General features: G+C 39.1%; 1 protein-coding gene across 4 annotated transcripts; it reads right to left on the bottom strand.

Annotated features, from left to right (window-relative positions):
* Nucleotides 1–5,397: 5,397 nt before the first annotated feature.
* LOC132893293 (tumor necrosis factor receptor superfamily member 14-like) lies at nucleotides 5,398–25,282 on the bottom strand. Of its 4 annotated transcripts, none has more exons than XM_060932273.1 (9): nucleotides 24,901–25,281; nucleotides 17,096–17,185; nucleotides 14,550–14,675; nucleotides 14,283–14,438; nucleotides 14,085–14,163; nucleotides 10,742–10,920; nucleotides 10,599–10,636; nucleotides 10,387–10,439; nucleotides 5,398–9,350 (listed from the first exon to the last, which is right to left on the bottom strand). In XM_060932273.1, exons 1-9 carry the CDS (start codon nucleotides 24,938–24,940, stop codon nucleotides 9,311–9,313), a joined length of 801 nt encoding a protein of 266 aa, XP_060788256.1. In that variant the 5' UTR covers nucleotides 24,941–25,281; the 3' UTR covers nucleotides 5,398–9,310. The 4 variants fall into 4 exon arrangements, with proteins under 4 accessions (XP_060788256.1, XP_060788254.1, XP_060788255.1 ...); XM_060932271.1 differs by having other exon boundaries at nucleotides 5,398–9,353; nucleotides 24,901–25,280; XM_060932272.1 differs by having other exon boundaries at nucleotides 5,398–9,276; nucleotides 24,901–25,280.
* Nucleotides 25,283–25,630: the final 348 nt, after the last annotated feature.

Below are 25,630 nucleotides of genomic sequence, written 5' to 3'. Positions count from 1 at the left end.
TTTGCCATTGTTCATGTGTGGATTTATTGATATTGTTAAGTATTTAACTGTAATATTTTGCACATTAGCTGTGGTCAGAGATATCATTGCTATTGTTCATGTGTGGATTTATTGATACTGTTGCTAAGTATTTAACTTGAATATTTGAACATTTGCTGTGTTTTCTAATAAATGTGTGACGCCTAAAAGAAACCAAAAACACTTAGTGGAGTTCTTGAAGTGCACTACGGAATTGTATCAAAAAACTAGTGTAGTTATTCATCAAGGCATACATTTGATCACATACAATAAGTCAATAAATGGAGGAAACAAAGGAATACATTTTGTAATCCTGATTATTGATGATGTTTGCTGGAGGGCTCTGGAGTATCCATACAGTCTCATTCATTCATCTCATTATCTCTAGCCGCTTTATCCTTCTACAGGGTCGCAGGCAAGCTGGAGCCTATCCCAGCTGACTACAGGCGAAAGGCAGGGTACACCCTGGACAAGTCACCAGGGCCCTGTACTACGAAGCGGGTTTTCTGGCTTACCAGGGTAACTTCGAGAGTAACTTGATCACGTGCAGCGTAACTTCACGATTAACCCATACTACGAAAGTTGGCTATGTTCAAACCGAGGTATGCTGCCATGGCAACTTACGCTGCATCTCAAACCTGCTCGTCTCAGGTTATGTTCTTGGTTAACCCGAGGTTTCCGATTAACCACACCCTTTTTAAACACCACCTCTCCACCGACATTTCCTCTAGAGACAATGCCAGCGTACCTGGATGACCCGTGCGATATCGGAGCGCAGATTAGAGATGGGATTTATGGCTCTTTGATGGGATCCGCATCTTTGTGATCCGTTCTTTGAAAAGAGCCGTTCAAAAGACTGGCTCATTTGGCTCTTTTTAAATATTTATTCAGTTTTAAGAAGACAGCGTCTAAAGAAGCCAGATCCCTCTGCTTAGACAGTGACATCAATATTTCTGGACATACCTTTTATATAAAGCAACCTAGACTTACATTATTGTAACCCCTAAACGCTCATAAATAACCATTAAAAAACAATGAGGGCTTCAATGAATGTCCATACAGAACGGCTTTTCTGTAAAAAAAAAAAAAAAAAGAACCCACTCAAGAACAATAGTTATCAAGAACGCAAGAATATTTTATAAAAAACACTTGTTTTACAAAAATATTTAAGTCTGAGATACAAAATAGATACAACTACAATAAATATAACACAAGAACTAGTTATCACACAAGAACATTTTAATAGAAAAAAACAAACTTTCTATATTAAAAATATTGAAATTGTAACAAAAATAGATACAACTAAACAGTCAGATAAATAGATAAAGTTATAACAAGAACACAAGATTATTTTAATAGGAAAAAAAACTTAATGCAAAAAATATTATTAGAAAAATAGATACAACTAGACAAACAGATAAATAAATAAAATACACAAAAATAGAACAAACAAAATGACGATAGAATAAATTAAATGAACGTCCGTGCAAAGTAGTTTTCCCACAATATTATCATTAATATCACACAACTACATTATAAACTATATACAAAACAATTTGAACTATTAGGCAAACAGATAAAACTTGAATAAATAAAAGGCAAATGAATGCTTGCTTGCACGCGCACACACACCATTATGAATGATGTTTTTATATTTCATTTTCACCTGTTGCCAGGTGCGTTTGGCACTGCTGTTGCCTCTGAAATGTTCACAGGACATACACCAACTTAGTCAAAGGGACTGAACAGTCAGTCATCCTAATTCATGTGACTCATGTGCACATATCAGCTGAAGTAGGCTACTCCATGAATTTACCAAACCAAATTTTATTCAGGATTTTTCGGACATTAAACAAGCTATATATGACTGGGGCCACGTCGAAGGACCATTTTCTGTGACTTGTGATTGATCATGAAGCTTTCTCTCATCCTATACTTCTGTTCTGGAACATGTAGAAGGGAGAATGTACTTGCGCATTTACCCGATCGGCAATTCGTTGCCAACATGCTTGCCGCTCCTTATTGGCAGCCGCTGTGTTAGATTTTGCTCTTAATGTTGTTTTGAACTCCTCGTAGCTTTGCATTATGACAGCGCATTCTTCCTCCGTGAAGTACGGCGACCGTGCCATTGTGAACAGTGGTGATTTGCGCTGATAACCTCCCCTTTAACATGAACGCACATTAACCCTGATTAGGTTAAACCAGGTTCAACAAATCAACTTCATAACTGGCATCGTAGTACCGTTTAACCCCAAACAAGATAACCAGGTTTTGTCAACCCCGGTTTAGCGGGGGAACCCTGGGTTACTTCTGGGTAGGTTAACCTCCGTTCGTAGTACAGGGCCCAGGTCATCACAGGGCTGACACATAGACACAGACAACCATTCACACCTACGGTCAATTTAGAGTCACCAGTTAACCTAACCTGCATGTCTTTGGACTGTGGGGGAAACCGGAGGAAACCCACGGGGAGAACATGCAAACTCCACACAGAAAGGCCCTCGCCGGCCCCGGGGCTCGAACCCAGGACCTTCTTGCTGTGAGGCGACAGCGCTAACCACTACACCACCGTGCCGCCCTTATCCATACAGTGATGCATGCAATTTCTCTCAACACAAACATTTGGATTGAATGAACTCCATAGGCTACTGAGTAGCCTAATAATAGTTGCTCATAAAAGAAATATATATCTTCCATAATATATATCATGGAATTTTCATTTTAAGGCAACAGTCTATTCAGTCTAATTCTGACAGTTCTGCATTTAAAATGTTCATAGACCAAATAATTGTATCACCTAAACTTGCTAGGTAGCTAATCACATGCATAGTAAAGTAGAAGTGCCAGCCAAAAACAGACTTCAAATTCAGTTGCTTGAGCTTGAAAATTTTACCGGGGGGCCCTAAATTGTAATCTTTCATAGGGCCCTGCATTTACTATTTTGATGAATTGACAGGAATCGCAAACTTTCCTGGTTACTGCCCCCTGGCCCTGTGGCATGGGTGTTTATTTAGCCACATTATTCCAGACAACAGAACGTGTTGCCATGCAACAATAAAATAAACATTAACTGGCGCGAATGTTCTTTGTCTAGCAGCTAGCAGCAGTAATGCCGCAGCAATTATGCTGAAAAGAAAATGTACCTTTTCCAAAGATTTACAGGGCACCTACCCCTTCCTCCGAGAGGTGCAGAACAATGCGCACGAAGCCTACTGCACACACTGTAAGTGTTCCTTCTCCGTAGCCCACGGTGGTAACGCCGATATACAGGATCACATTAAAACTGGAAAAGATTCACTCTTCTTGTAAATATACGTAGGCTAATGCATTTTGTTTAGGGTGGGTGGATTGACAGTCGCCTTAGCTTTGTTCCTGTACTGAGTTGGGTAGCCTATGTTGCAAATGATGTGCGCTCCTGTGGGGGCTTTCCTCGGGCTGTCGCCCCTCTCCTCCTTTACTGCTGTTTTGTTTGAGTGTATATTCTCAAATCACTTGTCTGTTTTTTGTTTCTGTTTAACATACCATTCTGACAGTTTGGGCATATTGCTGTGTTGAACAGCTTGTTGCACCTTCCATTAAAGTGTTCACTTTTGTACACACCTTCTTGCTTTATTCATTCAGTTGTGGGGAATGGTTAGTAAGGTTGATTCTGACCTAGGCTATGTTGAGGTCACATATCTACTTTTTAAGTTCATGCTATAGTACATACAATTTTAGAGATATAGCCTACATGTGCATATGCATTCTTCTTGGTGTTCTCACAAACAGGTGAAATAAATCAGTTTAAATTTGGCCTATGGACATAGCCTGGCCTATTCTCAGCCATTACAAAATCTGTTGTCTGACCATAATTTAACTGATCTGTATACCACTATGCTACTAGATAACAAAATGCCTGTTTGTTTTATTTCGTGTGAGATGTTGATAAATGTGAGCTTCAACAAAATGATAAGAGCACCTCTCTGAGTGTCACGTTTACGTAAAAAAAAAAGGTGTGCGTGCACGAGCATGGTCGCGCGCAAAAGTGTCCCGGTTTCAGACTAGGGAAATCTGGTCACCCTAACCTTGTCGTGTTACAAAACAAGCATTATCTGCCCTGAAAACAATCCTGTAATGGAAACTTCCTGACTGCTGCAGATCACTGACATCTAATACTTCTTCCATAAGGGTTTCAGTTTACACAAAGCTTTTCAGTCAACATAAGTGGAGTCTGTGCTTTTCACCCTCAGTCTGAGCCAGAAATGAACTTGGATCTCAGGAAGAGGTATACTTTATCACAGGTCTCCTTTGTAGTTTCATTTGTTGATGCATTATGAAAGCAATGTACGTCCAGCATGCTTTTCAAAATAATTCCTCTTTTTATAAAGCCCTGGGGCAGCACGGTGGTGTAGTGGTTAGCGCCGTCGCCTCACAGCAAGAAGGTCTGGGTTCGAGCCCTGTGGCCGGCGAGGGCCTTTCTGTGTGGAGTTTGCATGTTCTCCCCGTGTCCGCGTGGGTTTCCTCCGGGTGCTCCGGTTTCCCCCACAGTCCAAAGACATGCAGGTTAGGTTAACTGGTGACTCTAAATTGACCGTAGGTGTGAATGTGAGTGTGAATGGTTGTCTGTATCTATGTGTCAGCCCTGTGATGACCTGACAACTTGTCCAGGGTGTACCCCGCCTTTCGCCTGTAGTCAGCTGGGATAGGCTCCAGCTTGCCTGTGACCCTGTAGAACAGGATAAAGCAGCTAGAGATAATGAGATGAGATAAAGCCCTGATTTTCCCCTACATTGCTCATGTGATGTTACAGCTGTGTTCAAAAATGTAAAACATGGTATTATGAAAAGTTGTGTGGTTGGAGAAGTTGGTCTTGTCAGCTTTTAAAATAGGGATTATATATACTTTCAACCTATAAAAACAAATATATACACATGGAAATACATGACTACAGAAAGCCATGGTCTAGTGGTTAGAGAAGCAGCTTTGGAACTAAAAGGTTGCTGGTTTGAATCCCCGAAGCAGCAGGAATGGCTGAAGTGCCCTTGAGCAAGGCACTTAACCCCCAGGCTGCTCTGGGTATGTTGTATGTCACTCTGGATAAGAGTGTCTGCTCTTAAAGACAGTAATATAAATAAAGAAAAGCAGACATTGGTACATGCACTATGAGACCAGTGGAAACAGTCATGTGCCCATTTAAGAAAAGACAAGAGGCCATTCTGGTTTTTGGTCTTACTTCAAGTGGAATGAGTGTAAATAGGAAGTAGACTGAGGGTGTTTCGCACACTGGGTCTATTTCAGTTTCCAAGTGGTCTCAAACTGATGAGTTGCATTTGTCGTGTCTATGTGAACACACCATACAGTAAATGATAATGCATTTGAGCAAGTGTGTATAAGCATGTATAATATCCATATATTTATTTATTCATACATTCACTCACTATCTTTCTGACACATACACACAGTTTACAGTCGATATTACTTTGCCTACACAATCAAATATTTTGCATAAATAAATAACTAAAAAATTTGTTATATTAGTTATATTAGTTAATTTCACATCAATAATACATTTACAATTTATAAAACAAGTGACATTTACAAGGGTATAGTAGGGTGCATCAGTTGCCCCCTAAAAATGAAAAGTTCCTCCAATCATGATGCATTTTTGTTTTTATGTTCCTTTTGGTAAGGAAATACACTGGGTGAAATATTTTGACAAAATTCAAAAGTTTAATGGTGGCACCAGGAGCTCAAAGTTATGGAAAAAGCTGTTACATTTCGATCACTTTTCATGAAACATTATGGCACCTTATAGAGTATACCAAATATCTTAGATACACATTTTTAGTACATATTCTAAATATATTATCAAGCACAGTTTGAGTTTTAGCTGTTCACTGAATCATTGTTCAACTACTTTTAAACAATACAAATGTATTATGAATCACATTAATGCTTCTCAATCCCTTGCAAAGGTTCTTAACACGATCTCTGGGTCACAAGAAATCAATAAATGGAGTCCAACATTGTGATTCAAACCTTACGCGAAAACATAAAATAAGCGTTTTTTGGCAAAAAATGAACCTCATGGTGCCACCATTAGACTTTTGAATATGGTCAAAAAATTTTACAGGATGTCTTTATTGGTGAAAAGGAACACCCAAACAAAAATGCATCGGATTTTATGAAAGTGAGGGCAACTGATGCACCCTAGGGTATAGTTTTATGCAAACTTTTTATCAAGCACAAAGATGTTCATTATTTCTACAAAATCTTACGAAGAAAACAGCCAAATCCCTGAATAATTTACTTATTTTTAATTAATTTTTTTTTACACCTGCCCTGGAGAGAATACCACCACTGTGTTTTATCTTGTAATGTCCAGCAAGTGCCATCTGAAGACGAATCTTGGTCCACTCCTCCATACAGGCAACATTTTACGATCTTTTATATTCTGATGTGGACTTCGTTACTCAGGATATGAGGAGGATTTGAATTGAGAAACTGAGTCTAAAGTCTGTTTGGCTCATCGTATTATTGAAAGCTCTGTTTATAGCCAAGGTTGAACCTCCTGGCAGAGATAAGGAAAGTTTGAGCTGAAATATCTTGATATTTCAGGAGAGACCCTGAATCACCAGCCACAAAATAGCCCCAAAGCATCACTTCATATTTTACAGTGGAATATCAAGTGCTTTTGCTTGTATGTAGTTCCTTTTTGTGACCAAACATGATGATATTGTGTATGAACAGGAATTGAGATTGATTTCATGATCACAACCCACAATGCCAACTGTAGGTGTACACCTACAAAAAACTCATGGGCCCAGTTCCTGGTGATTTTCCAACTGTTTTAGACATGCGTGATTCTTTTTTTGTCATCGCTGTAGTCATGCTCAATGGGATTTTAGTTACTTATTTTTTACATTTCTGATTTGTGCAGGTCAACAACTGTCGGTCCCTTTTCTGCTGAAAGTTCACTGGTTTTTCCCATGGTAAGGGATGACAAAGGGATTTTACACGTGCGCAACCTCATATTTATCTCCAGGTCAATCAGGACATTGTTAAATGCAGCGATTTCCCAGAAACTGGGAGGAAAATGGAAGTAATATTAAGTCCAAGAATGGCAGTTTGCTGACATTTATTTCAAATATTCCTTAGGAATGTTAATAACTTTGGCATCATATATTTTTAGAAAATATATCATTTTAAAAATAAGTTTAACTCTGCCCCAGAGTTAACTGCACTAGAACATTTTGTTCTTGAGGGTTTTCTCACACCAGAAATAAGTCCAGAGTTCAGCAAGTATAGTTTGTAGTCAGTCACGTGACTTTTGTTTGCGAGGTTACTTCTGGTGAATGAAGTGCTGGTGAGGTAAACTGTCATTATGCAAAGAGCTAGTGAAACCTTCTCTGACTACTTTTGCAGTTTAGAGGCCAAAACACGGTCAAGATACCTTCAGAAATTTGCTCTTTGCAACGGGATAAATCTTTACACATTAACAAAGAAGGATTTTTCCTACGAGTTGGAAAATTATCCAGCTGTTGAGTTCCTTGACATCACAAACTACCTGATGCTGCAGACATCGTTCTACATGGACAAACAGATAAAAACCTGGAAGAGCATGGAGGTGTACAACATTTTGTATGTGGCTGGGTTAAAGATTTGGGGATAAACACCATGATAAACCCTGACAGAAAGACAAACCCTGATAGAGAGAAATTAGTGGTGTTATACAATCATTATTTGTAAGCATTTTTAAGTCATAGTGAAGATTTAGTTCTTGAGACAGTGATTAGTGAAAAAGTGAGTCAGACAGGGGGCGGCACGGTGGTGTAGTGGTTAGCGCTGTCGCCTCACAGCAAGAAGGTCCTGGGTTCGAGCCCCGCGGCCGGCGAGGGCCTTTCTGTGTGGAGTTTGCATGTTCTCCCCGTGTCCGCGTGGGTTTCCCCCACAGTCCAAAGACATGCAGGTTAGGTTAACTGGTGACTTTAAATTGACCGTAGGTGTGAATGTGAGTGTGAATGGTTGTCTGTGTCTATGTGTCAGCCCTGTGATGACCTGGCGACTTGTCCAGGGTGTACCCCGCCTTTCGCCCGTAGTCAGCTGGGATAGGCTCCAGCTTGCCTGCGACCCTGTAGAAGGATAAAGCGGCTAGAGATAATGAGAGAGAGAGAGAGAGTCAGACAGGAAGTGACTATTCTGATCAGACAACAAGAGATTATTCTACCACTTTGATGGCAATACACACTGTAAATATTAACATTGGACTTAATAAGAAATAATGAGTGAACCTAACTCAGGTTTTATAGGACAACTGTATCAAAATTGAGTTATCATAAATCATGTCTGTTATGCTTCATGAAATTAAAATTTATTTATAAACTAAGTTTTACAACTCAATTATTGCACATTCACAGTAAACAAGTTATTTTAAGTATTGCACACTTATAATATGTAAGTTATTTTAACTCCCCATCTTAAGTTTACTTTACTTAGATTTTCTGATGCAATGAGTTTGCATACTTTTTTTAAGTCAAGCCAATTTATTATATTCTAAAGAGTCTTAATCCGGGCGGCACGGTGGTGTAGTGGTTAGCACTATCGCCTCACAGCAAGAAGGTTTTGGGTTCAAGCCCAGTGGCCAACAGGGGTCTTTCTGTGTGGAGTTTGCATGTTTTCCCCGTGTCTGCATGGGTTTCCTCGGGGTGCTCTGGTTTCCCCCACAGTCCAAAGAAATGCAGGTTAGGTTAACTGATGGCTCTAAATTGACCATAGGTGTGAATGGTGGTTTGTCTCTATATGTCAGTCCTGTGATGACCTGGCGACTTGTCCAGGGTGTACCCTGCCTTTCGCCCATAGTCAGCTGGGATAGGCTCCAGCTTGCCTGCAACCCTGCACAGGATAAGCGGTTACGGATAATGGATGGATGAATGGATGGAGTCTTAGTCCATGTCTGTCTTCCTTGTTTCTTGAGGGATGCAGGTTGAGTCATACTCATGGCTTTAATGGAAATGTTATCTTCTTTGTGATAACTCAATGAAGAGATTACTACACAGCACTCCGGGGTGATGAAGCCTCTGTCTGGGATCCCAGCTCTGTGTTTCAGGTGAATGTAGTGACATCCAGCAGGGATGAAACATTCACCAAATCCACCATAGTCCCCACAGGCAGGCCTTTGCATTTAATCTTTCTTCTTTACTATAACTGTCTTTTCTTGATCCCCGGTGAGGACAGGGAATTCATTCTGACACAGACGTGATTATGTCCTGATCTTCTGGTCTGGGTGATAAAACAGGACATGAAGAGACTCCATTCATATAGTCCATATGGGTTGTGTATTTTTAACCATTTTACTGCTGAGGGAATGATTGGAAAATCCATTACAATTCTGCTGCTTGATTAAAACAAATGATATAGGAAAAGAGAGATGCTGATTGCTGTTGTATAATTCTTGTTATCCTATCCACATTCACTGGATATGAGCAATTGTGCACTCTGATTGGCTACTCTACTACTAGGCTATCAGCTCATATATCGTGAGTAGGGAAACACAAAATGGCGGAGAACATCAAGTCAGATATATCACTATCAAGTATTTAAAAGGAACAGAAATAGCTAAAAGAATAGTCCCCCCTGATAGATAGATAGATAGATAGATAGATAGATAGATAGATAGATAGATAGATAGATAGATATCCATCCATCTATCTCCTGGTCCACACTCCAGCCCAGTTGGTGGCAGTAATGCACTTTTAAGTTGGTTTGCCAACCACCCAAAAAAAAAAACCTGAAGAAGAAAAACAAAATGGAGGAGCGTGTTGCTGAACCAGCCGAGGATGAAATAAAAACTATTCGAAAACAAAACCACAAAAAAGCAACAAAATATGTAATAAAAGTATTTGATGGTAAGAACATCTTTTTTTTTTCAAGAATTATTATTATAGCATTTTTCACAAATTGTTAATGTCATTTTGCCGGTTTGTTTACATTCTAAGTGGAAATTATTTTGTTGGACATTTTGTATAAAGGTTTTATTTATTGAATTTGCAAAAAATAAAAACGCTCTGTTTCTTAAAATCCAGTGAATATGGACAGAACAAAACAGTTATTCCACTCAAGCTCATCGTACATGGCTTATAGCCAACTCAGTGCTATGCGTCTTGTCGGCTATCAGTTCATGTATGACTCGATTTCATGGAATAACTGTTAATTATACAGTTTCTTTAAAAACACATTTTACACAGACAACTTAATGTAATGCAATATTAAAAGAACCAAATAAATAATTAAAATGTAAATATTTCTTTTTATTTAATCTTGGATTCAGACCTACAGAGACTATATTTTTACATTTCTAATAAAAAAAGATGTTTCTCACATGACCCTTACCTGCTTTGTGGTAGAAAACATGTTCCTGAGGTGGGTGTTTGGACGGGTGTTTCCTTGGAAGGAAAAAACAAATCTTAAATCAATTTCATGGGAGAAAACATTTAATAATGATAGAATCTTTTGTTAAATGTTTATTATACAATTTATATTACTGATTACTGCTACCTAGTTCACTATATTTGCATAAATACTAAATACTTAAGTTCACATACATTTTCATCTGGATATGTTTCTGTCTCAGGATTCTTAGCTGGTTAAAAAGCACAGTTTGAAAAACAATTTTTAATCAGTATTTTCTTGGAATGTAATATATTTTATAGATTACACCTATGGTCAATTTTGTAGAAACACTTACCTATATTTTGGTTACGCTTGAGTCTCATTTTGAGAAATATTACTACTAGTGCAAGAACCACCACCACAACAATGGAAACTATGATTCCGACTATAAGAGCCACTTGAACTTTTTGTCCACACTCGACATCAGATGTTGTTGTTCCTGGTTTTATTTCTATAAGTCCCAAATCTTCACACCTGTGAAAAGAATCAAGATATCATCTATTCATCAATGCCCAAGCAAGTTTAAAGTATATTCTATGGTGCACATGCTGTTGCATATATTTAAGATCTGTAAATAGTGTTTTTATTTACAACCCCAATTCCAAAAAAGTTGGGACAAAGTACAAATTGTAAATAAAAACGGAATGCAATGATGTGGAAGTTTCAAAATTCCATATTTTATTCAGAATAGAACATAGATGACATATCAAATGTTTAAACTGAGGAAATGTATCATTTAAAGAGAAAAATTAGGTGATTTTAAATTTCATGACAACACCACATTTCAAAAAAGTTGGGACAAGGCCATGTTTACCACTGTGAGACATCCCCTTTTCTCTTTACAACAGTCTGTAAATGTCTGGGGACTGAGGAGACAAGTTGCTCAAGTTTAGGGATAGGAATGTTAACCCATTCTTGTCTAATGTAGGATTCTAGTTGCTCAACTGTCTTAGGTCTTCTTTGTCATATCTTCCGTTTTATGATGCGCCAAATGTTTTCTATTGGTGAAAGTTCTGGACTGCAGGCTGGCCAGTTCAGTACCCGGACCCTTCTTCTACGCAGCCATGATGTTGTAATTGATGCAGTATGTGGTTTGGCATTGTCATGTTGGAAAATGCAAGGTCTTCCCTGAAAGAGACGTCATCTGGATGGGAGCACATGTTGCTCAAGAACCTGGATATACCTTTCAGCATTGATGGTGTTTTTCCAGATGTGTAAGCTGCCCATGCCACACGCACTAATGCAACCCCATACCATCAGAGATGCAGGCTTCTGAACTGAGTGCTGATAACAACTTGGGTCGTCCTTCTCCTCTTTAGTCCGAATGACACAGCGTCCCTGATTTCCATAAAGAACTTCAAATTTTGATTCGTCTGACCACAGAACAGTTTTCCACTTTGCCACAGTCCATTTTAAATGAGCCTTGGCCCAGAGAAGACGTCTGCGCTTCTGGATCATGTTTAGATACGGCTTCTTCTTTGAACTACAGAGTTTTAGCTGGCAACGGCGGATAGCACGGTGAATTGTGTTCACAGATAACGTTCTCTGGAAATATTCCTGAGCCCATTTTGTGATTTCCAATACAGAAGCATGCCTGTACGTGATGCAGTGCCGTCTAAGGGCCCGAAGATCACGGGCACCCAGTATGGTTTTCCGGCCTTGACCCTTACGCACAGAGATTCTTCCAGATTCTCTGAATCTTTTGATATTATGCACTGTAGATGATGATATGTTCAAACTCTTTGCAATTTTACACTGTCGAACTCCTTTCTGATATTGCTCCACTATTTGTCGGTGCAGAATTGGGGGATTGGTGATCCTCTTCCCATCTTTACTTCTGAGAGCCACTGCCACTCCAAGATGCTCTTTTTATACCCAGTCATGTTAATGACCTATTGCCAATTGACCTAATGAGTTGCAATTTGGTCCTCCAGCTGTTCCTTTTTTGTACCTTTAACTTTTCCAGCCTCGTATTGCCCCTGTCCCAACTTTGAGATGTGTTGCTGTCATGAAATTTCAAATGAGCTAATATTTGGCATGAAATTTCAAAATGTCTCACTTTTGACATTTGATATGTTGTCTATGTTTTATTGTGAATACAATATCAGTTTTTGAGATTTGTAAATGATTGCATTCCGTTTTTATTTACAATTTGTACTTTGTCTCAACTTTTTTGGAATTGGGGTTGTATATTTTATGCTCAACTAATAATCTGGGCATGAACACTTAAAGGGCTGATGGCACGAACATGACTGCAATTTCTTAAATAAACTATACAACATGGCAAACATGTTAGATTTCTGTTATAATTACGTGAAAAGAAGCTGTTGTTACGCAAATATCCAACTTTTAATTGCACAGCGCAAGAAAACTGGGTCCGTGGCTCGCGGCCATGTTGTGACGTCAGCGGAAGAACACGCTGCGGTTCACTGGCTGTTCTACTCTGGTTCTACTCAATGGAAATGGCGCATGAAAACGCCGGTGAACTCTCTAGTGCTAGCTCTTCCTCTTCTGGGAGTCTAGAATTGTGTTGATCTCTTCCGAATAGAATCTATGATAGCCTACCCTCTTTACCCTTTGCCTCTCGTTGCTAGGCGGCAGTTACATGAAAGCCGCAAGCTTTCACAAGCAAATACATGACTGATATCACGCCGACTTTATGATTACATTTATGATTATCATGTAGAATCTATAGCTCTACGTACCTTTATCTTATGTCGTTTCACAACACATGTTCTGACAGGAGGACTGTCTTTGGATCCGGCATAGCTACTAGTAGACCCCCTCTGGAATACTGGCAGTGTTGCCAGATTGGGAGGAATCCCGCCCAGTTGAGCGGTTTCAAGTGCATTTTGGTGGGTTTTGAACATATTTTGGGCTGGAAAACTTCAGCAGTATCTGGCAACAGATACTGCTGACGTTTTCCAGCCCAAAATATGTTCAAAACCCACCAAAATGCGCTTGAAACCACTCAACTGGGCGGGAAACCTCCCAATCTGGCAACACTGTGTAGGCACTGCTGATGGTAGTAACACACGTTTGTGATGAACTGAACACCCAAGAGATTCTTTTAAGCTGGGAAGGGTGTCAAAACAATCCAAATCGAAGTGTTCAGAGCACAGGACGGATGTTGGTGAGGGCTCCCACTTGTCACGAGTGCGCCTGACTTGCTTCACCCACTTCGCATGCAGCTCGGGATCTCTGGGAAACTTGAATAAACTTACCCCATCCTTGTGGGTTTTGGAGCAAAAGCCGGCAACACAACGTGAAGGCATAATAACTTGTATAAATAAAATAATGTATAATAATAATACTAATAATGATAAACTGAACACCTGTCGCATCAACAACAAACTGGTAAGTTAGGAGGAAGGTTCTTTCGCTGACGTCATATAGCTCCTCCTCCTCTTTCGTCTCCTGGGTGCTGCAGCCCTGTCAAATTTGCCCAAATAGCCGCGTTTATCATAACTTGTAAAATAGGCGCCTTCGTGAATTAATATATGGATCATCGGGAATTACTTTTTATGTTATAAAACATCGCCAAAGATGTCAAAAACGTGTCATCAGCACTTTAACTGACAACTAATCACAACCTTCATTCACTATTTATTCAGTGATTTAATGAAGTGAACACTGACTTTGTATGTTGTTTGCACATTTCAAGTGAGCCATCAGAGTAGGTACCATTTTTACATTCGGCATCTTTACTTGCTGTTCCTGCACACAGATGACTTCTGCTCAGTCACAGTAAATAATCACAGCATTTGCAGCTGAATAATTTGTTCCAACATGCAACTGGGAATGTTTACAGTACATAGCACATATATTACACCAACCTTTCTGCCTTATGTATTGTCCAGGTCTGCATTTTGTGCATTCCACAGCGTGTGTACAGCTGCCCTTTTCATCATTAGTACAGTAAAATCCCTCCTGCGGCTCACAAACTATATCTGAAGTCTGTGTGCAGGCTGCCTTTACTCTTAAGCCCTGTCCTGTGAGAAACAGCAATGTTAATGAATAGAATACATTTACCCTTACCTGATATATCCAATGCACACTGAACTGTATATAAAATGTAGATTTCTTACAAAGAACAGACTTACCAGGATCACACACTGTACAGTTAAGGCAATTTAGAAGACCATTGGGCTCAGAGGTGAAAGTCGAGTCAACACATGGCACACAAGACGTGCTGGTAAATTCAGTGCAATGTCTATAAACACAGTTTCCTGAAAAATACGTTAAAGGTGAACGGTCAAAATTATGTTTGAATTAATCGCTAACCCACTCCAACTATAAATCGTTAATGAATCCTGCACTGCAAAAAATGATATCTTAGCAAGTGAAAATATCTTGAAAATAGATGAAACAATCTAGCATTTCCTATTAGAACACTATAAGACACCAATTCTGAGATTATTAAACCCAATTATAGATTGCAACCAACTTATTCTAAGATGTCTTATCAAGAAAAAATCTGTCCATGCAGCAAGATAATTTCACAAGTATTAAGTAATTTTCTCCTCAAATTCAGTTTAATTTTTTGCCGTGTGGCTAAACATACTGAATTATGGAAACCCATCTGTGACACCTTTTAAATGGGGAATCATAATGGATCATTTGTTTAGAAACCCCTAACCTTGCTCTAGCCCCAGTCAGTATAAGATGATATATATTTGTCATTGGGCTGGAAAATCATTGTTTCATTCTCTCTCCATCAACAAGAACTGACAGGGTATAATAACCTCTTACAATAAATTTTGCAACACCTCTAGAAATATTTAAGTCTAATTTATTTCACAATACACATATTACAACCTTATGTGAAATGAAGATGCACATACTCAGTGGAACTCTAAATCGCCTGTGCATGTTAATAATGCGATGCCCTGTGACAGACTGGCATCCCACCCACGGTGCACCCCTGCCCAACACCCAATGTTCCTGTGATAGGCTCTGGATCCACCACAACCCTGGCCAAGATAAAGCAGTTACTGAAGATGAATGAATTACTTTTACTGTCTAACAACTTTACACCTGTTATTTAGCTTTACTTTCTATCATCAGGGATGAGAATGAAAAATATTTAAAAAGTCTGAAAAAAGACGGGGGTTTGGGGGCTGCAGGCACCCAGCGGGGCCCAGGGGCAGAGCCCCAGTGGGGGCCCAGGGGGCGGAAGCTAATGATTTTTGGCTATTTTTTTTTTTTTTACCCCAAAACCATTAATTTTATCAGCAAAAAGTTGCAATTTATTTGGAAATAAATTCCCCTTCTTGGTGGACTACCAGGTGAAAATGATTCATATGGTACAAGAGACTTGTTTTTAATCAATTCACATTTGATGATTTCAAAAAATCAATGCACCTTTTAATATAAACGAGCTCTACAGTATATTTCTGCATTTTTGCTATTCATGTCTTTGAATACTCTAATCCTTTCAAATGAAGTGCAAACCAGAAAAAAGTTCTATCATATAATTCTCTTAAGCTTTCTTCTGATGTTATCATGGTAGCAGGAGGTCTTGCATATTAAGCAGGCAACATTCAACATCACTCATCACTTCCCTTTCAACTGTTGTGTGTACTAACAAGGTTTTATCTGGACAGGATGTTGTGTAATGTAATACTGTACATATACCATATGGCCAATTTGAAGATCAAGATGGTGATTTTGAATTAAAGAACAGGCATGTACAATTGGCATTACATATTGGAAATTTTTTTAAAATCAAAAACTATAAGTTCATCTCGGCCTAAAAAATTTGGGCAGACGCTCCCATGCGGCACATGCCAGCAATTCCCCCCCCCCCCCCCCCCCATGAAATGAGCAATAAGTAGGAGAGTTATACATGGTATCATACCTAACATTTTATCAGAAATATAGATAAGTTTTTGGTCTTTTTATGACAGCCTGTTGTAGACCTAAATATAATGCAAATGAAATGACACTCCTCACCTCAACATGTCCTTTACAATCATTTAAGCCACCATGGGCAATGCTGAAATCACTGTTGCAAACAGTACATCATGCGAAACTGTCATTATTTTTGACCCTTATTATACAGGGATATTCTTTTGTGTAATCTGAGGTGAAGTGGGTTTTGTACTTTGGTTTTTTGGGGCGCGCGCTCTCTCTCTCTGCCATGACGATCCTGTAGGCTGCACTGACTCAACTGAAAACTTCGATCCTCAAGAAAAGAGATAAAAGCCTGCCCACACTGAAAGCTGATTGGCTTATTTTGCTGAGTAACCCAATCAAGATGCTCCTTGTCTAGCATGCGCTACATGAACAGGCACACACGCAGTCTCTCTCGCGCTCCCTGTCATATACGCGATGCAGACATTAATGTTTCGCATGCACGCTCTTGCTCTAGATTCCGGGAGATATTCTCCAATTTGCGGGCATCAGGGAGCCACTATCAATATGCAGGAGACTCCCGGAACTTCCGAGAGACTTGGGATGTCTGCGTTGTAAGGTGACCACAGATCGTTAACCATACCCCACGAAAAATTTCTCAATGGATTTACATCAATCTCAAAAACGATCATTTTGGTCTGAAAAAGTCGGAAATCTGCCGATCGGTGGAAAATTCTCATCCCTGTATTATTCAATGACTTGAGTTGATTACTCAAGCATCACCATGTCATACCTATAGGACACATCGGACAACATTCTCCAGCTGTTGATCGATATTCACTTTTCCCGCAACCAGCTCCATATGTAAGGACAGCAGAAACACCTGTTTGGAGATAAAACATAGTTTTTTTTCATGTACTTTCCAAGCTAGTAAAAGCTGGAATGATGGTTTAAGTCCAGATACAAGCAATAGATACAGCTACACATTTGGAGACCTCTCTTATTAAAATTTATTCGCGTTTCACATGACATAAATTCTTGAATTTGAATGAACCTACAGAAATAACATTAAAAATTAACAAAAAAATCTGAAACCCTTATTGTGATTTCTAGTTGTACTCTGATGTACAACTAGATGTACTCTAGTACAACATATGTTGTGACAATGTGAGCTAGAAGTATGGCTTATTTGATTGACAAGTTGTTGAACGCACCATTGTGCATGTTTATATGACACGAATACACTCACAAACCACCAAAGGGCGGGGGGGGGTTCGTCTAGGTCAGTGTTTCCCAACCACTGTACCACGGCACATTAGTGTGCCGTGAGAGATCATCAGGTGTACCGTAGGACATTATCCAATTTCACTTAATTGTTCCAAAAATTATTTATTTACTGCAAATAATTTGTCTTCGTTCTTCTATGCCAGCGACGTATAGTGACCGGCAGAACAATTAAATACTCTTCCAATAGATGGCAGCAGGTAGCTAATTAACCTGTGTATCTACCTGTTGCCATTCAAACAATAGAATTAGTAATGCTTCGGGTGTGACAGCGGTGATAGCGATAGCAGGGATGAGAGTTTTCCGCTTTTCGGCGGATTTCCGCTTTTTCTGAGTAAAAATCGACCTTTTTATATTATGCCAAATCCGTTGAGATTTTTTTTCATTTATTGAGGGGGGTTGGGGTATGTTCCTTTGTGATACTCAAGCGTAATTCATTCCTACGACGATACTGCATGTTTACATTTTCACCATCTTTAGTCTCGCTAAGTCTGGTGGTAGAATACGTGTTATCTACAATGTAATTGGCCAAAACATCGATGGCGAGAGCATGATAGCCAATCATAACAGTTCTTACAAAAGAGAGGACTGACAAGCTTTTGTCTTTGGCCAAAAAACTGAAGAAGTCGAAATGATCAAATGAAAATGAGAAATGACTGTGAACTATAAATAATTGTATAAAGTGTACATAGACATTATCCCATAAACTTAGCTTTCGTTTGATTTAATATACTGAACATGTATATGATAGATAGATAGATAGTCAGTAAATCTGAATTAATGCTGACAGTTTTGAAAACTTAAATATTTCAAAAGACTTCTTGAAGAAATCATATGCAACTAATGAGGACATAGGGAGAAAAGGTCAGTCACCCTCAGAAATTTTATTTAATATATGAACATTTTGATAATTAATAGAACTTAAGTTTAATGTGAATTTAGTGCCATTTTTGTTGATCATAAATTATAACCATACCCTTGAATGTAGTGAATGTAGAATGAGATTTTATTTTGAATTCACACAATACTCCTATTGATTTGAAACATATTTTCATGTAAATATATAAAAAAAAGATTTTTTTTTAATCTACTACAGTTCAGATTGCAGGAAAAGTGGTTTGTAAGGCCTTATTTTTCAAAATTTTCCTGGGGGGGGTATCCTTCCCAGACGACCCCCCCCCCGTTGGCTTTGGCTTTGTGTGTGTGTGTGTGTATATATATATATATATATATATATATATATATACACACACACACACACTTTTGTGATATTTTTGTTTGGTGGTGTGCCGTGGGATTTTTCAAATGTAAAATATATGTGCCGTGGCTCAAGAAAGGTTGGGAAACACTGGTCTAGGTTAGGCAAAAAAAAAAAAAAAGTGTTTCCGGTTACGTAGATTTCAAAACTAGGGTCGGTAGGCAGGCATTTTTTTTTTCCAAGATGGCTGCCATAACCTATATTTAGACAGGAATAATTTCACAAAATATAATGAATTTCTTTGCAGGTCACCTGAGTTACCACCTTCTGATGAATCTGATGCAGCATGAGACACCTTTTAACATGAATTTTTCTGTAAATATAACAGCTCAATACACCATGAGAGAGAGAGAGCAGCCCCGCCCCTCTCTGCTCCCTGAGTGCAGCTCGTCGCCTTGGTAACGGTGCAGGGAAAAGACACAATATAACAAGCAAAGAGGGCTTTTTTTTCCCCTCAGAGTTCCCTCTCCTAGAACAACGCTGATTTACACGGAAACGAAAGGAGCTATTCACAAAATTCTTTCACATTGAGTGCTACAAGGCTCCCATGAACACATAAATGTAATTTTTTTTGTCCCTAGTGTAAAAAATGTGGACACTAGAGCGAGTTAAAAACAAGTGACTTTTCTGATTTTGCAGTAAAAGCGCTGCCACGTTTATAATGTGAGTCTATGGGGCAGCGCGCCTGTCCTCTCCTTACTTTCAGGCTTCTCATTCAAAAACTGTAAATCCTATCGCTCAGGTAGACACTTGTCTTGATTCACACAATGTGTGACTACAACTTTTGAGAAAGTTGTGTGTGTAGAGTGAAAATTGTGGCTGAGAAAACAGTTTAAATGAGAAAGTTAGAGCTTTTTTTTTTCAAGCTGCCTACACTCTAAACTCCTGAGCTCCACTGGTGTGTAACGCAATAGACACCCATTATAAAGCCTGAATTTCTCCAGATTTGCTCATGGTGTTTGATCTGTGACTGATCAAAAAGTATAGAACCTAGCAAAAAAGTTGAATGCCAGATCCACACAGGAGAATTTTGTCTCCGTTTTAAAGTTTGAATCATGTCTCTAGGTGAAAGACAAAATAAGCGTTATCTCTGCTTCTGTTCCCTCCGACGGCCCCGACACACTACTGCCTCCGCCGAGTGCGCACGCACACACCGCATGTCGGGGCCGCGGATGAGTTACTCTCCCCTGATCAACGAAGTCTGCGGGGAATTTGTGGTTATTATCGGTACAAATAGCGCGAATCACAACTTAAATGAGTGCGGTTCAGTTTGACATTATTGTCAGTCCGTTAGATAAACATTTAATTTTATTAAAATCGAAAATTAATATTTAGAGCCTGTGGGCTACAAAAATAAGTCATTAAAGTAGCCGGCTGGACTTAATTGTGTAGTCGGCTGTATGGCCGGCAGCCAGCGCTTGTGGAAAGCCCTGATTTTCCCAGTGAGTGACAAAAACTTCCGGTTCATGCGGTTGGATTATATGTAAAAGTCGCGACTGGGAAAAAAAAGAAAAAAAAAAAAGTTTAGGGTCGGGCGGTACGGATTAGGGTCGGTCGGGTAACCGGAAACACACTTTTTTTTTTTTTGGCCTTACCTCCATCAGTCATTTGGTACAAATTATTAACATCATGGTGGTGTATATTTTGGTGTTTAAAGGAGTAACTAGATCATATTATCCCATGAGAAATCTCTGTTATAGTGCAGACAACTTTAACTCTAGTCATATGGGCATTGCACACTTCAGTAATTTCACTGCACTAACACACAATTTCAACAGGTGTGCTTAGTATTTAAGTAACTTGGCAGGTTACTGATGCCAATCGTTGGAGAAAACAAGAAGCTTCTTTCTTGTTCTTCTTCTTGTTAAAATGATTATTATAAAAGGAGAACATGGTGGTGTAATTATGTTTCACAGCTCTAGATTCCCTGATCGATCCTGAGCTCTCAGTACTGGCTGTGTGCAGTGTCTGTGCATGCACTCCCCACGTCTGTGTGTTTGTTCTTCTCACCTCCAGGAAACATTAGAGTAGGTGGACAGAGTTCTCTAAACTGCTCCTAGGTATGAATGTGTGCGCATGACGCTGTGTAACTATACAATGTCCTGTCCAGGGTGGATTCCTGCCTCATGCTTAGTGTTCCTAGAATAGGGTCTGGATCAACCGCCACCCTGACCAAGATAATGCAGTTAATAAAGATGGATGGGTTAATGCATGAATACATGTAGATAATACTGAAAAGGTTTTCCAGGTTATGTATAAATGAAGCAAAGTATCCCACAGCATATTAGTATACCACACTAATGTCGTGATTTAAAGAAAACAAACAAACAAACAAAAAAAAAACCACAGAAAAGAGGATATGCAGTAGAGGACATCAACTCATCTCCACCTCTATAATCTACTTTCTGCACCACCACCTGTGATCCGCCTACACACTGTAATAACAGCCTAAACACAGTAAGTCAGAGGAATCATCAAGAAGTTTAAAACAACTGGAACAGTGGCAAACAAGCCTGGACGAGGATCCAAGTTTATCTTGCCACCACGCACAGTGAGGAGGATGGTAAGAGAAGTAAAAAGTTCTCCAAAGCTCATTGTTAGAGAATTGCATCAAAGAGTAGCATCTTGGGGTCACAAAGTCTCCATAACAACCATCAGGCGCTATCTACATGCCAACAAGCTGTTTGGGAGGCATGCATGGAAAAAGACTTTTCTCACTTACAAGCATAAACAAACGTCTGGAGTTCGCTAAGCGGTACTGGGACTTCAACTGGGACCATGTGCTTTGGTCAGATGAGACCAAGATAAAGCTTTTTGGCAACAAACATTCTAATACATCACAAAAGAGGAGTATGCGGAAAAGCACCTCATGCCCACTGTGAAGTATGGGGGAGGATCGGTGATGCTGTGTTGAAACACACAGTTTCAACAGTGTGCTTAGTATTTAAGAGCCATTCCACCGAATCGGTGCCATTTCCATCCCTAGAAAATTATATGTATAAATGCACATAAAATGTACTTTAAAATATATTTCCTTATTACGCAGAATGTCCTGCACATTGATCTGATTTCAAATTTAAGATATACAATTGTAAGGATTAATAAAAACTACCTAAAACACTCAAAAATAGCATGTGTTACCTGTCCCCGCACTCTAACTTTATACTTAACTATGAAATATTATGATTAAAATCCTTCAGAAACAGTATTTCTTTTGCACTGTTATGTGACTCCATATCCTATCCATGGTTTAAATATATTTTTTTCATAAGAAATCCACAATATCTTAGTTAAAATACACATTTTAGTCGTGTCCCTGGGTTTTCACTCAGTCCTGTTACCCAAACATATTACCCCATCTGACAAATTTGGAACATGCCATAAATCACATGCTCAACAGGAAGTTACATCAGTTGTGTCTTCTGAAGGCCATGGGAAGACCAAAAGTTAGTTCTCTCATTTACTTTTCTGTATATTTGATGATTTTTTTTTAACTTTGATAAGGTCAATGTCAACATGCTGTCCTGTTACTTAAATTATTACTTAGATGATATTTTAAAAATACAGATTTTTGGTAAATTACTAGAATGTGCTAAGTGTGGTCATGCTATTAGCGATGACGCCATGTGGCTTAATTCCATGTATCTAATCCTAGGCTAAAAACTTAGTCCTGTTACTTTCAGAGTTTTGGTAACAGGACTGAAAAAAATGCAGCCATCTTTGACTTCCAAACCTTGTAACATAGCCTGAGGTTGACCAATACACATTTTGAATGGTTAAATACGTGTGTTATTATAATCAGTGTTGAAAAGATATAGCAAATTAAGTTTAATTTGGGAGTGGTACAACAAGCAAATGGCACCCATTTGGTGGAATGTCCCTTAAGTAATTTGGCAGTCGATGCCAATCGTTGGAGAAAACAAGAAGCTTCTTTCTTCTTGTGCTTCTGCTTGTTAAAATGTTTATTATAAAAGGAGAACAAAGTGGTGTAGTGATGTTTCACAGCTCCAGATTCCCTGATCGATCCTGAGCTCTCTGTACTGGCTGTGTGCAGTGTCTGTGCATGCACTCCCCACGTCTGTGTGTTTGTTCATTTAGATATTAGAGTAGATAGTTCGTTTAGAAATATTAGAGTAGGTGGACAGAACTCTCTAAACTGCCCCAGGTATGAATGTGTGCGCATGATGCTGTGTAATTATATGATGTCCGTTCCAGGGTGGATTCCTGCCTCATGCTTAGTGTTCCTAGAATAGGGTCTGGATCAACCGCCACCCTGACCAAGATAATGCAGTTAATAAAGATGGATGGGTTAATGCATGAATTCATTCTTATTTACTGAATAACACACATTCAGTGAATAATACTGAAAAGGTTTTCCAGGTTATGAAGAAGTGAAGCAAAGTTTCCAACAGCATATTAGTATGCCACACTAATGATGTTGTGATATTGTTTAAAAAAAACAAAACACCACACCCCACAGGGTGTGCTTTAAGCTGGCAGTACAGCACAGATGATGTAAAGAGGATATGCAGTAGAGCAGGGCTTTTCAAAGTGTGGGGCACACCTCCGCTAGGAGGCGCCAGAGTTCTTCAGGGGGGCGCAATGTGAGGAAAAATAAACCAGAATAAGTTACTATTGCGGACATTTAGCGAACTTCAGCTAGCCTTTGCCAGACAAAATGGATCGATTTTTAGTACCTAAAGCTACAGTGAGTGAGGAGACAGAGTCTGGGCCAAGCAAAAAAAGAAGGAAGTATGACCACGATTATTTAAATTTGGATTTTCATGGACTGGATCTGAAGATGCTCCACTGGCACATTGTGTTGTCTGCCAAGAGGTGCTCGCTAACGATGCTATGAGATGTTTAAAATGTGTAAAACGAGGTTCTAAAAAAAAAGCACAGATGTTTAAAATGTGTAAAAAAGAGGTTTTAAAAAAGCACAGATGTGTAAAACAAGATGTTTTAAAAAAGCAGATGTTTAAAATGTGTAAAAAATGTTTTAAAAGAGCACAGATGTTTAAAATGTGTAAAACAAGATGTTTTAAAAAAGCACAGATGTTTAAAATGTGTAAAAGAAGAAAAAATGTGTACAACAACCATTTTTTTTTAAATACGAATGGAACATTAAAGGTCCCATGGCATGAAATTTTCACGATTTTTAGTACCTAAAGCTACAGTGACTGAGGAGACAGCTGGGCCAAGCAAAAAAAGAAGGAAGCATGACCACAATTATTTAAAGTTTGGATTTTCATGGACTGGATCTGAAGATGCTCCACTGTCACAGTGTGTTGTCTGCCAAGAGGTGCTAGCTAACGACGCTGTGAGATGTTTAAAACGTGTAAAACAAGATGTTTTAAAAAGCACAGATGTTTAAAATGTGTAAAAAATGTTTTAAAAAAGCACAGATGTTTAAAATGTGTAAAAAATGTTTTAAAAAAGCACAGATGTTTAAAATGTGTAAAAAAAGATGTTTTAAAAAAGCACAGATGTTTTAAATGTGTAAAAGAAAAAATAATGTGTACAGCAACCATTTTTTTTTAATACGAATGGAACATTAAGCTCAACAAAACAACAACAAAAATTGTAAGGGGGGGGGGAGGGGCTGTTGTTTATTTACTCTCTGAGAGGGGGCTGACTCTCCCACCGCCTGTGATCCGCCTACGCACTGTAATAACAGCCTAAACACAGTAAGTTTCAATACATCTGCATAAAGTTTCTGATGCTGTGGAATTATTAACATTTCAAGATTAAATTAAATGTTGGGAGAAGGAGAAGTATGAGGTGAGTTCTGGAGAACATGGTGGTGGTGATCTTACTGTCTGTAGCTGTGAGGCGCCATTTGCCCTGGACAAGTGTAAGTGAAACTATATAAACACTACAGTATAACTGCAGTGGAAACATTTTCTCGCTTTAGAACTAATGAAGTTTGGTGTTTGTCTTTTGCATTAAATTGGGCGGTAGTACACTTTACTAGTTCGTATAAAAATAATGAATTTTAACTCCGTGTTCTGAATAAACAGTAGCTGTAATGTGAGCAGGTCTCACACGCTGCTTACCGAATATGTACAAACCAAGTGCCAGAAACGTGGACTTCATTATTCTGCAAAACACAGAGTCAGAACAATGCAGTAGAACTGGATCACAGTATGGATCTGGACTGCCGCTGTTCTTCTCTGGCACTCATCCCAGACTACACCCGAACCTCCTGCTGCCGTCCTCCATTTTCTTTTGTTGAGTTAAATGTTTTTTCTCTCAATCCGTGTTTCGATCGACGGAATTTCATCTCAATCCAACTTTCTAACTTATTTTAATTTTAGTTTTTAGTAGAAATACCGTAGAATACTCAGACATCTTTAATTTCCTTATTATTCATAAAAACCGATATACGTTGTTGTTGGAGACAGTTCCGGAAGGGGCGGAGCCTCCTTTAACTAAAGGGGGAAAAGGAGGCTCCGCCCCTTTCGGAACGGTCTCCAACAACATCTCATCTCATCTCATTATCTCTAGCCGCTTTATCCTTCTACAGGGTCGCAGGCAAGCTGGAGCCTATCCCAGCTGACTACGGGCGAAAGGCGGGGTACACCCTGGACAAGTCGCCAGGTCATCACAGGGCTGACACATAGACACAGACAACCATTCACACTCACATTCACACCTACGGTCAATTTAGAGTCACCAGTTAACCTAACCTGCATGTCTTTGGACTGTGGGGGAAACCGGAGCACCCGGAGGAAACCCACGCGGACACGGGGAGAACATGCAAACTCCGCACAGAAAGGCCCTTGC

The sequence above is a fragment of the Neoarius graeffei genome, chromosome 10 (genome assembly GCF_027579695.1).
Source record: "Neoarius graeffei isolate fNeoGra1 chromosome 10, fNeoGra1.pri, whole genome shotgun sequence".
Taxonomy (NCBI): domain Eukaryota; kingdom Metazoa; phylum Chordata; class Actinopteri; order Siluriformes; family Ariidae; genus Neoarius; species Neoarius graeffei.
Note: the sequence above shows the minus strand (reverse complement) of the source record. Positions and strands in the feature narration are given on the sequence as shown.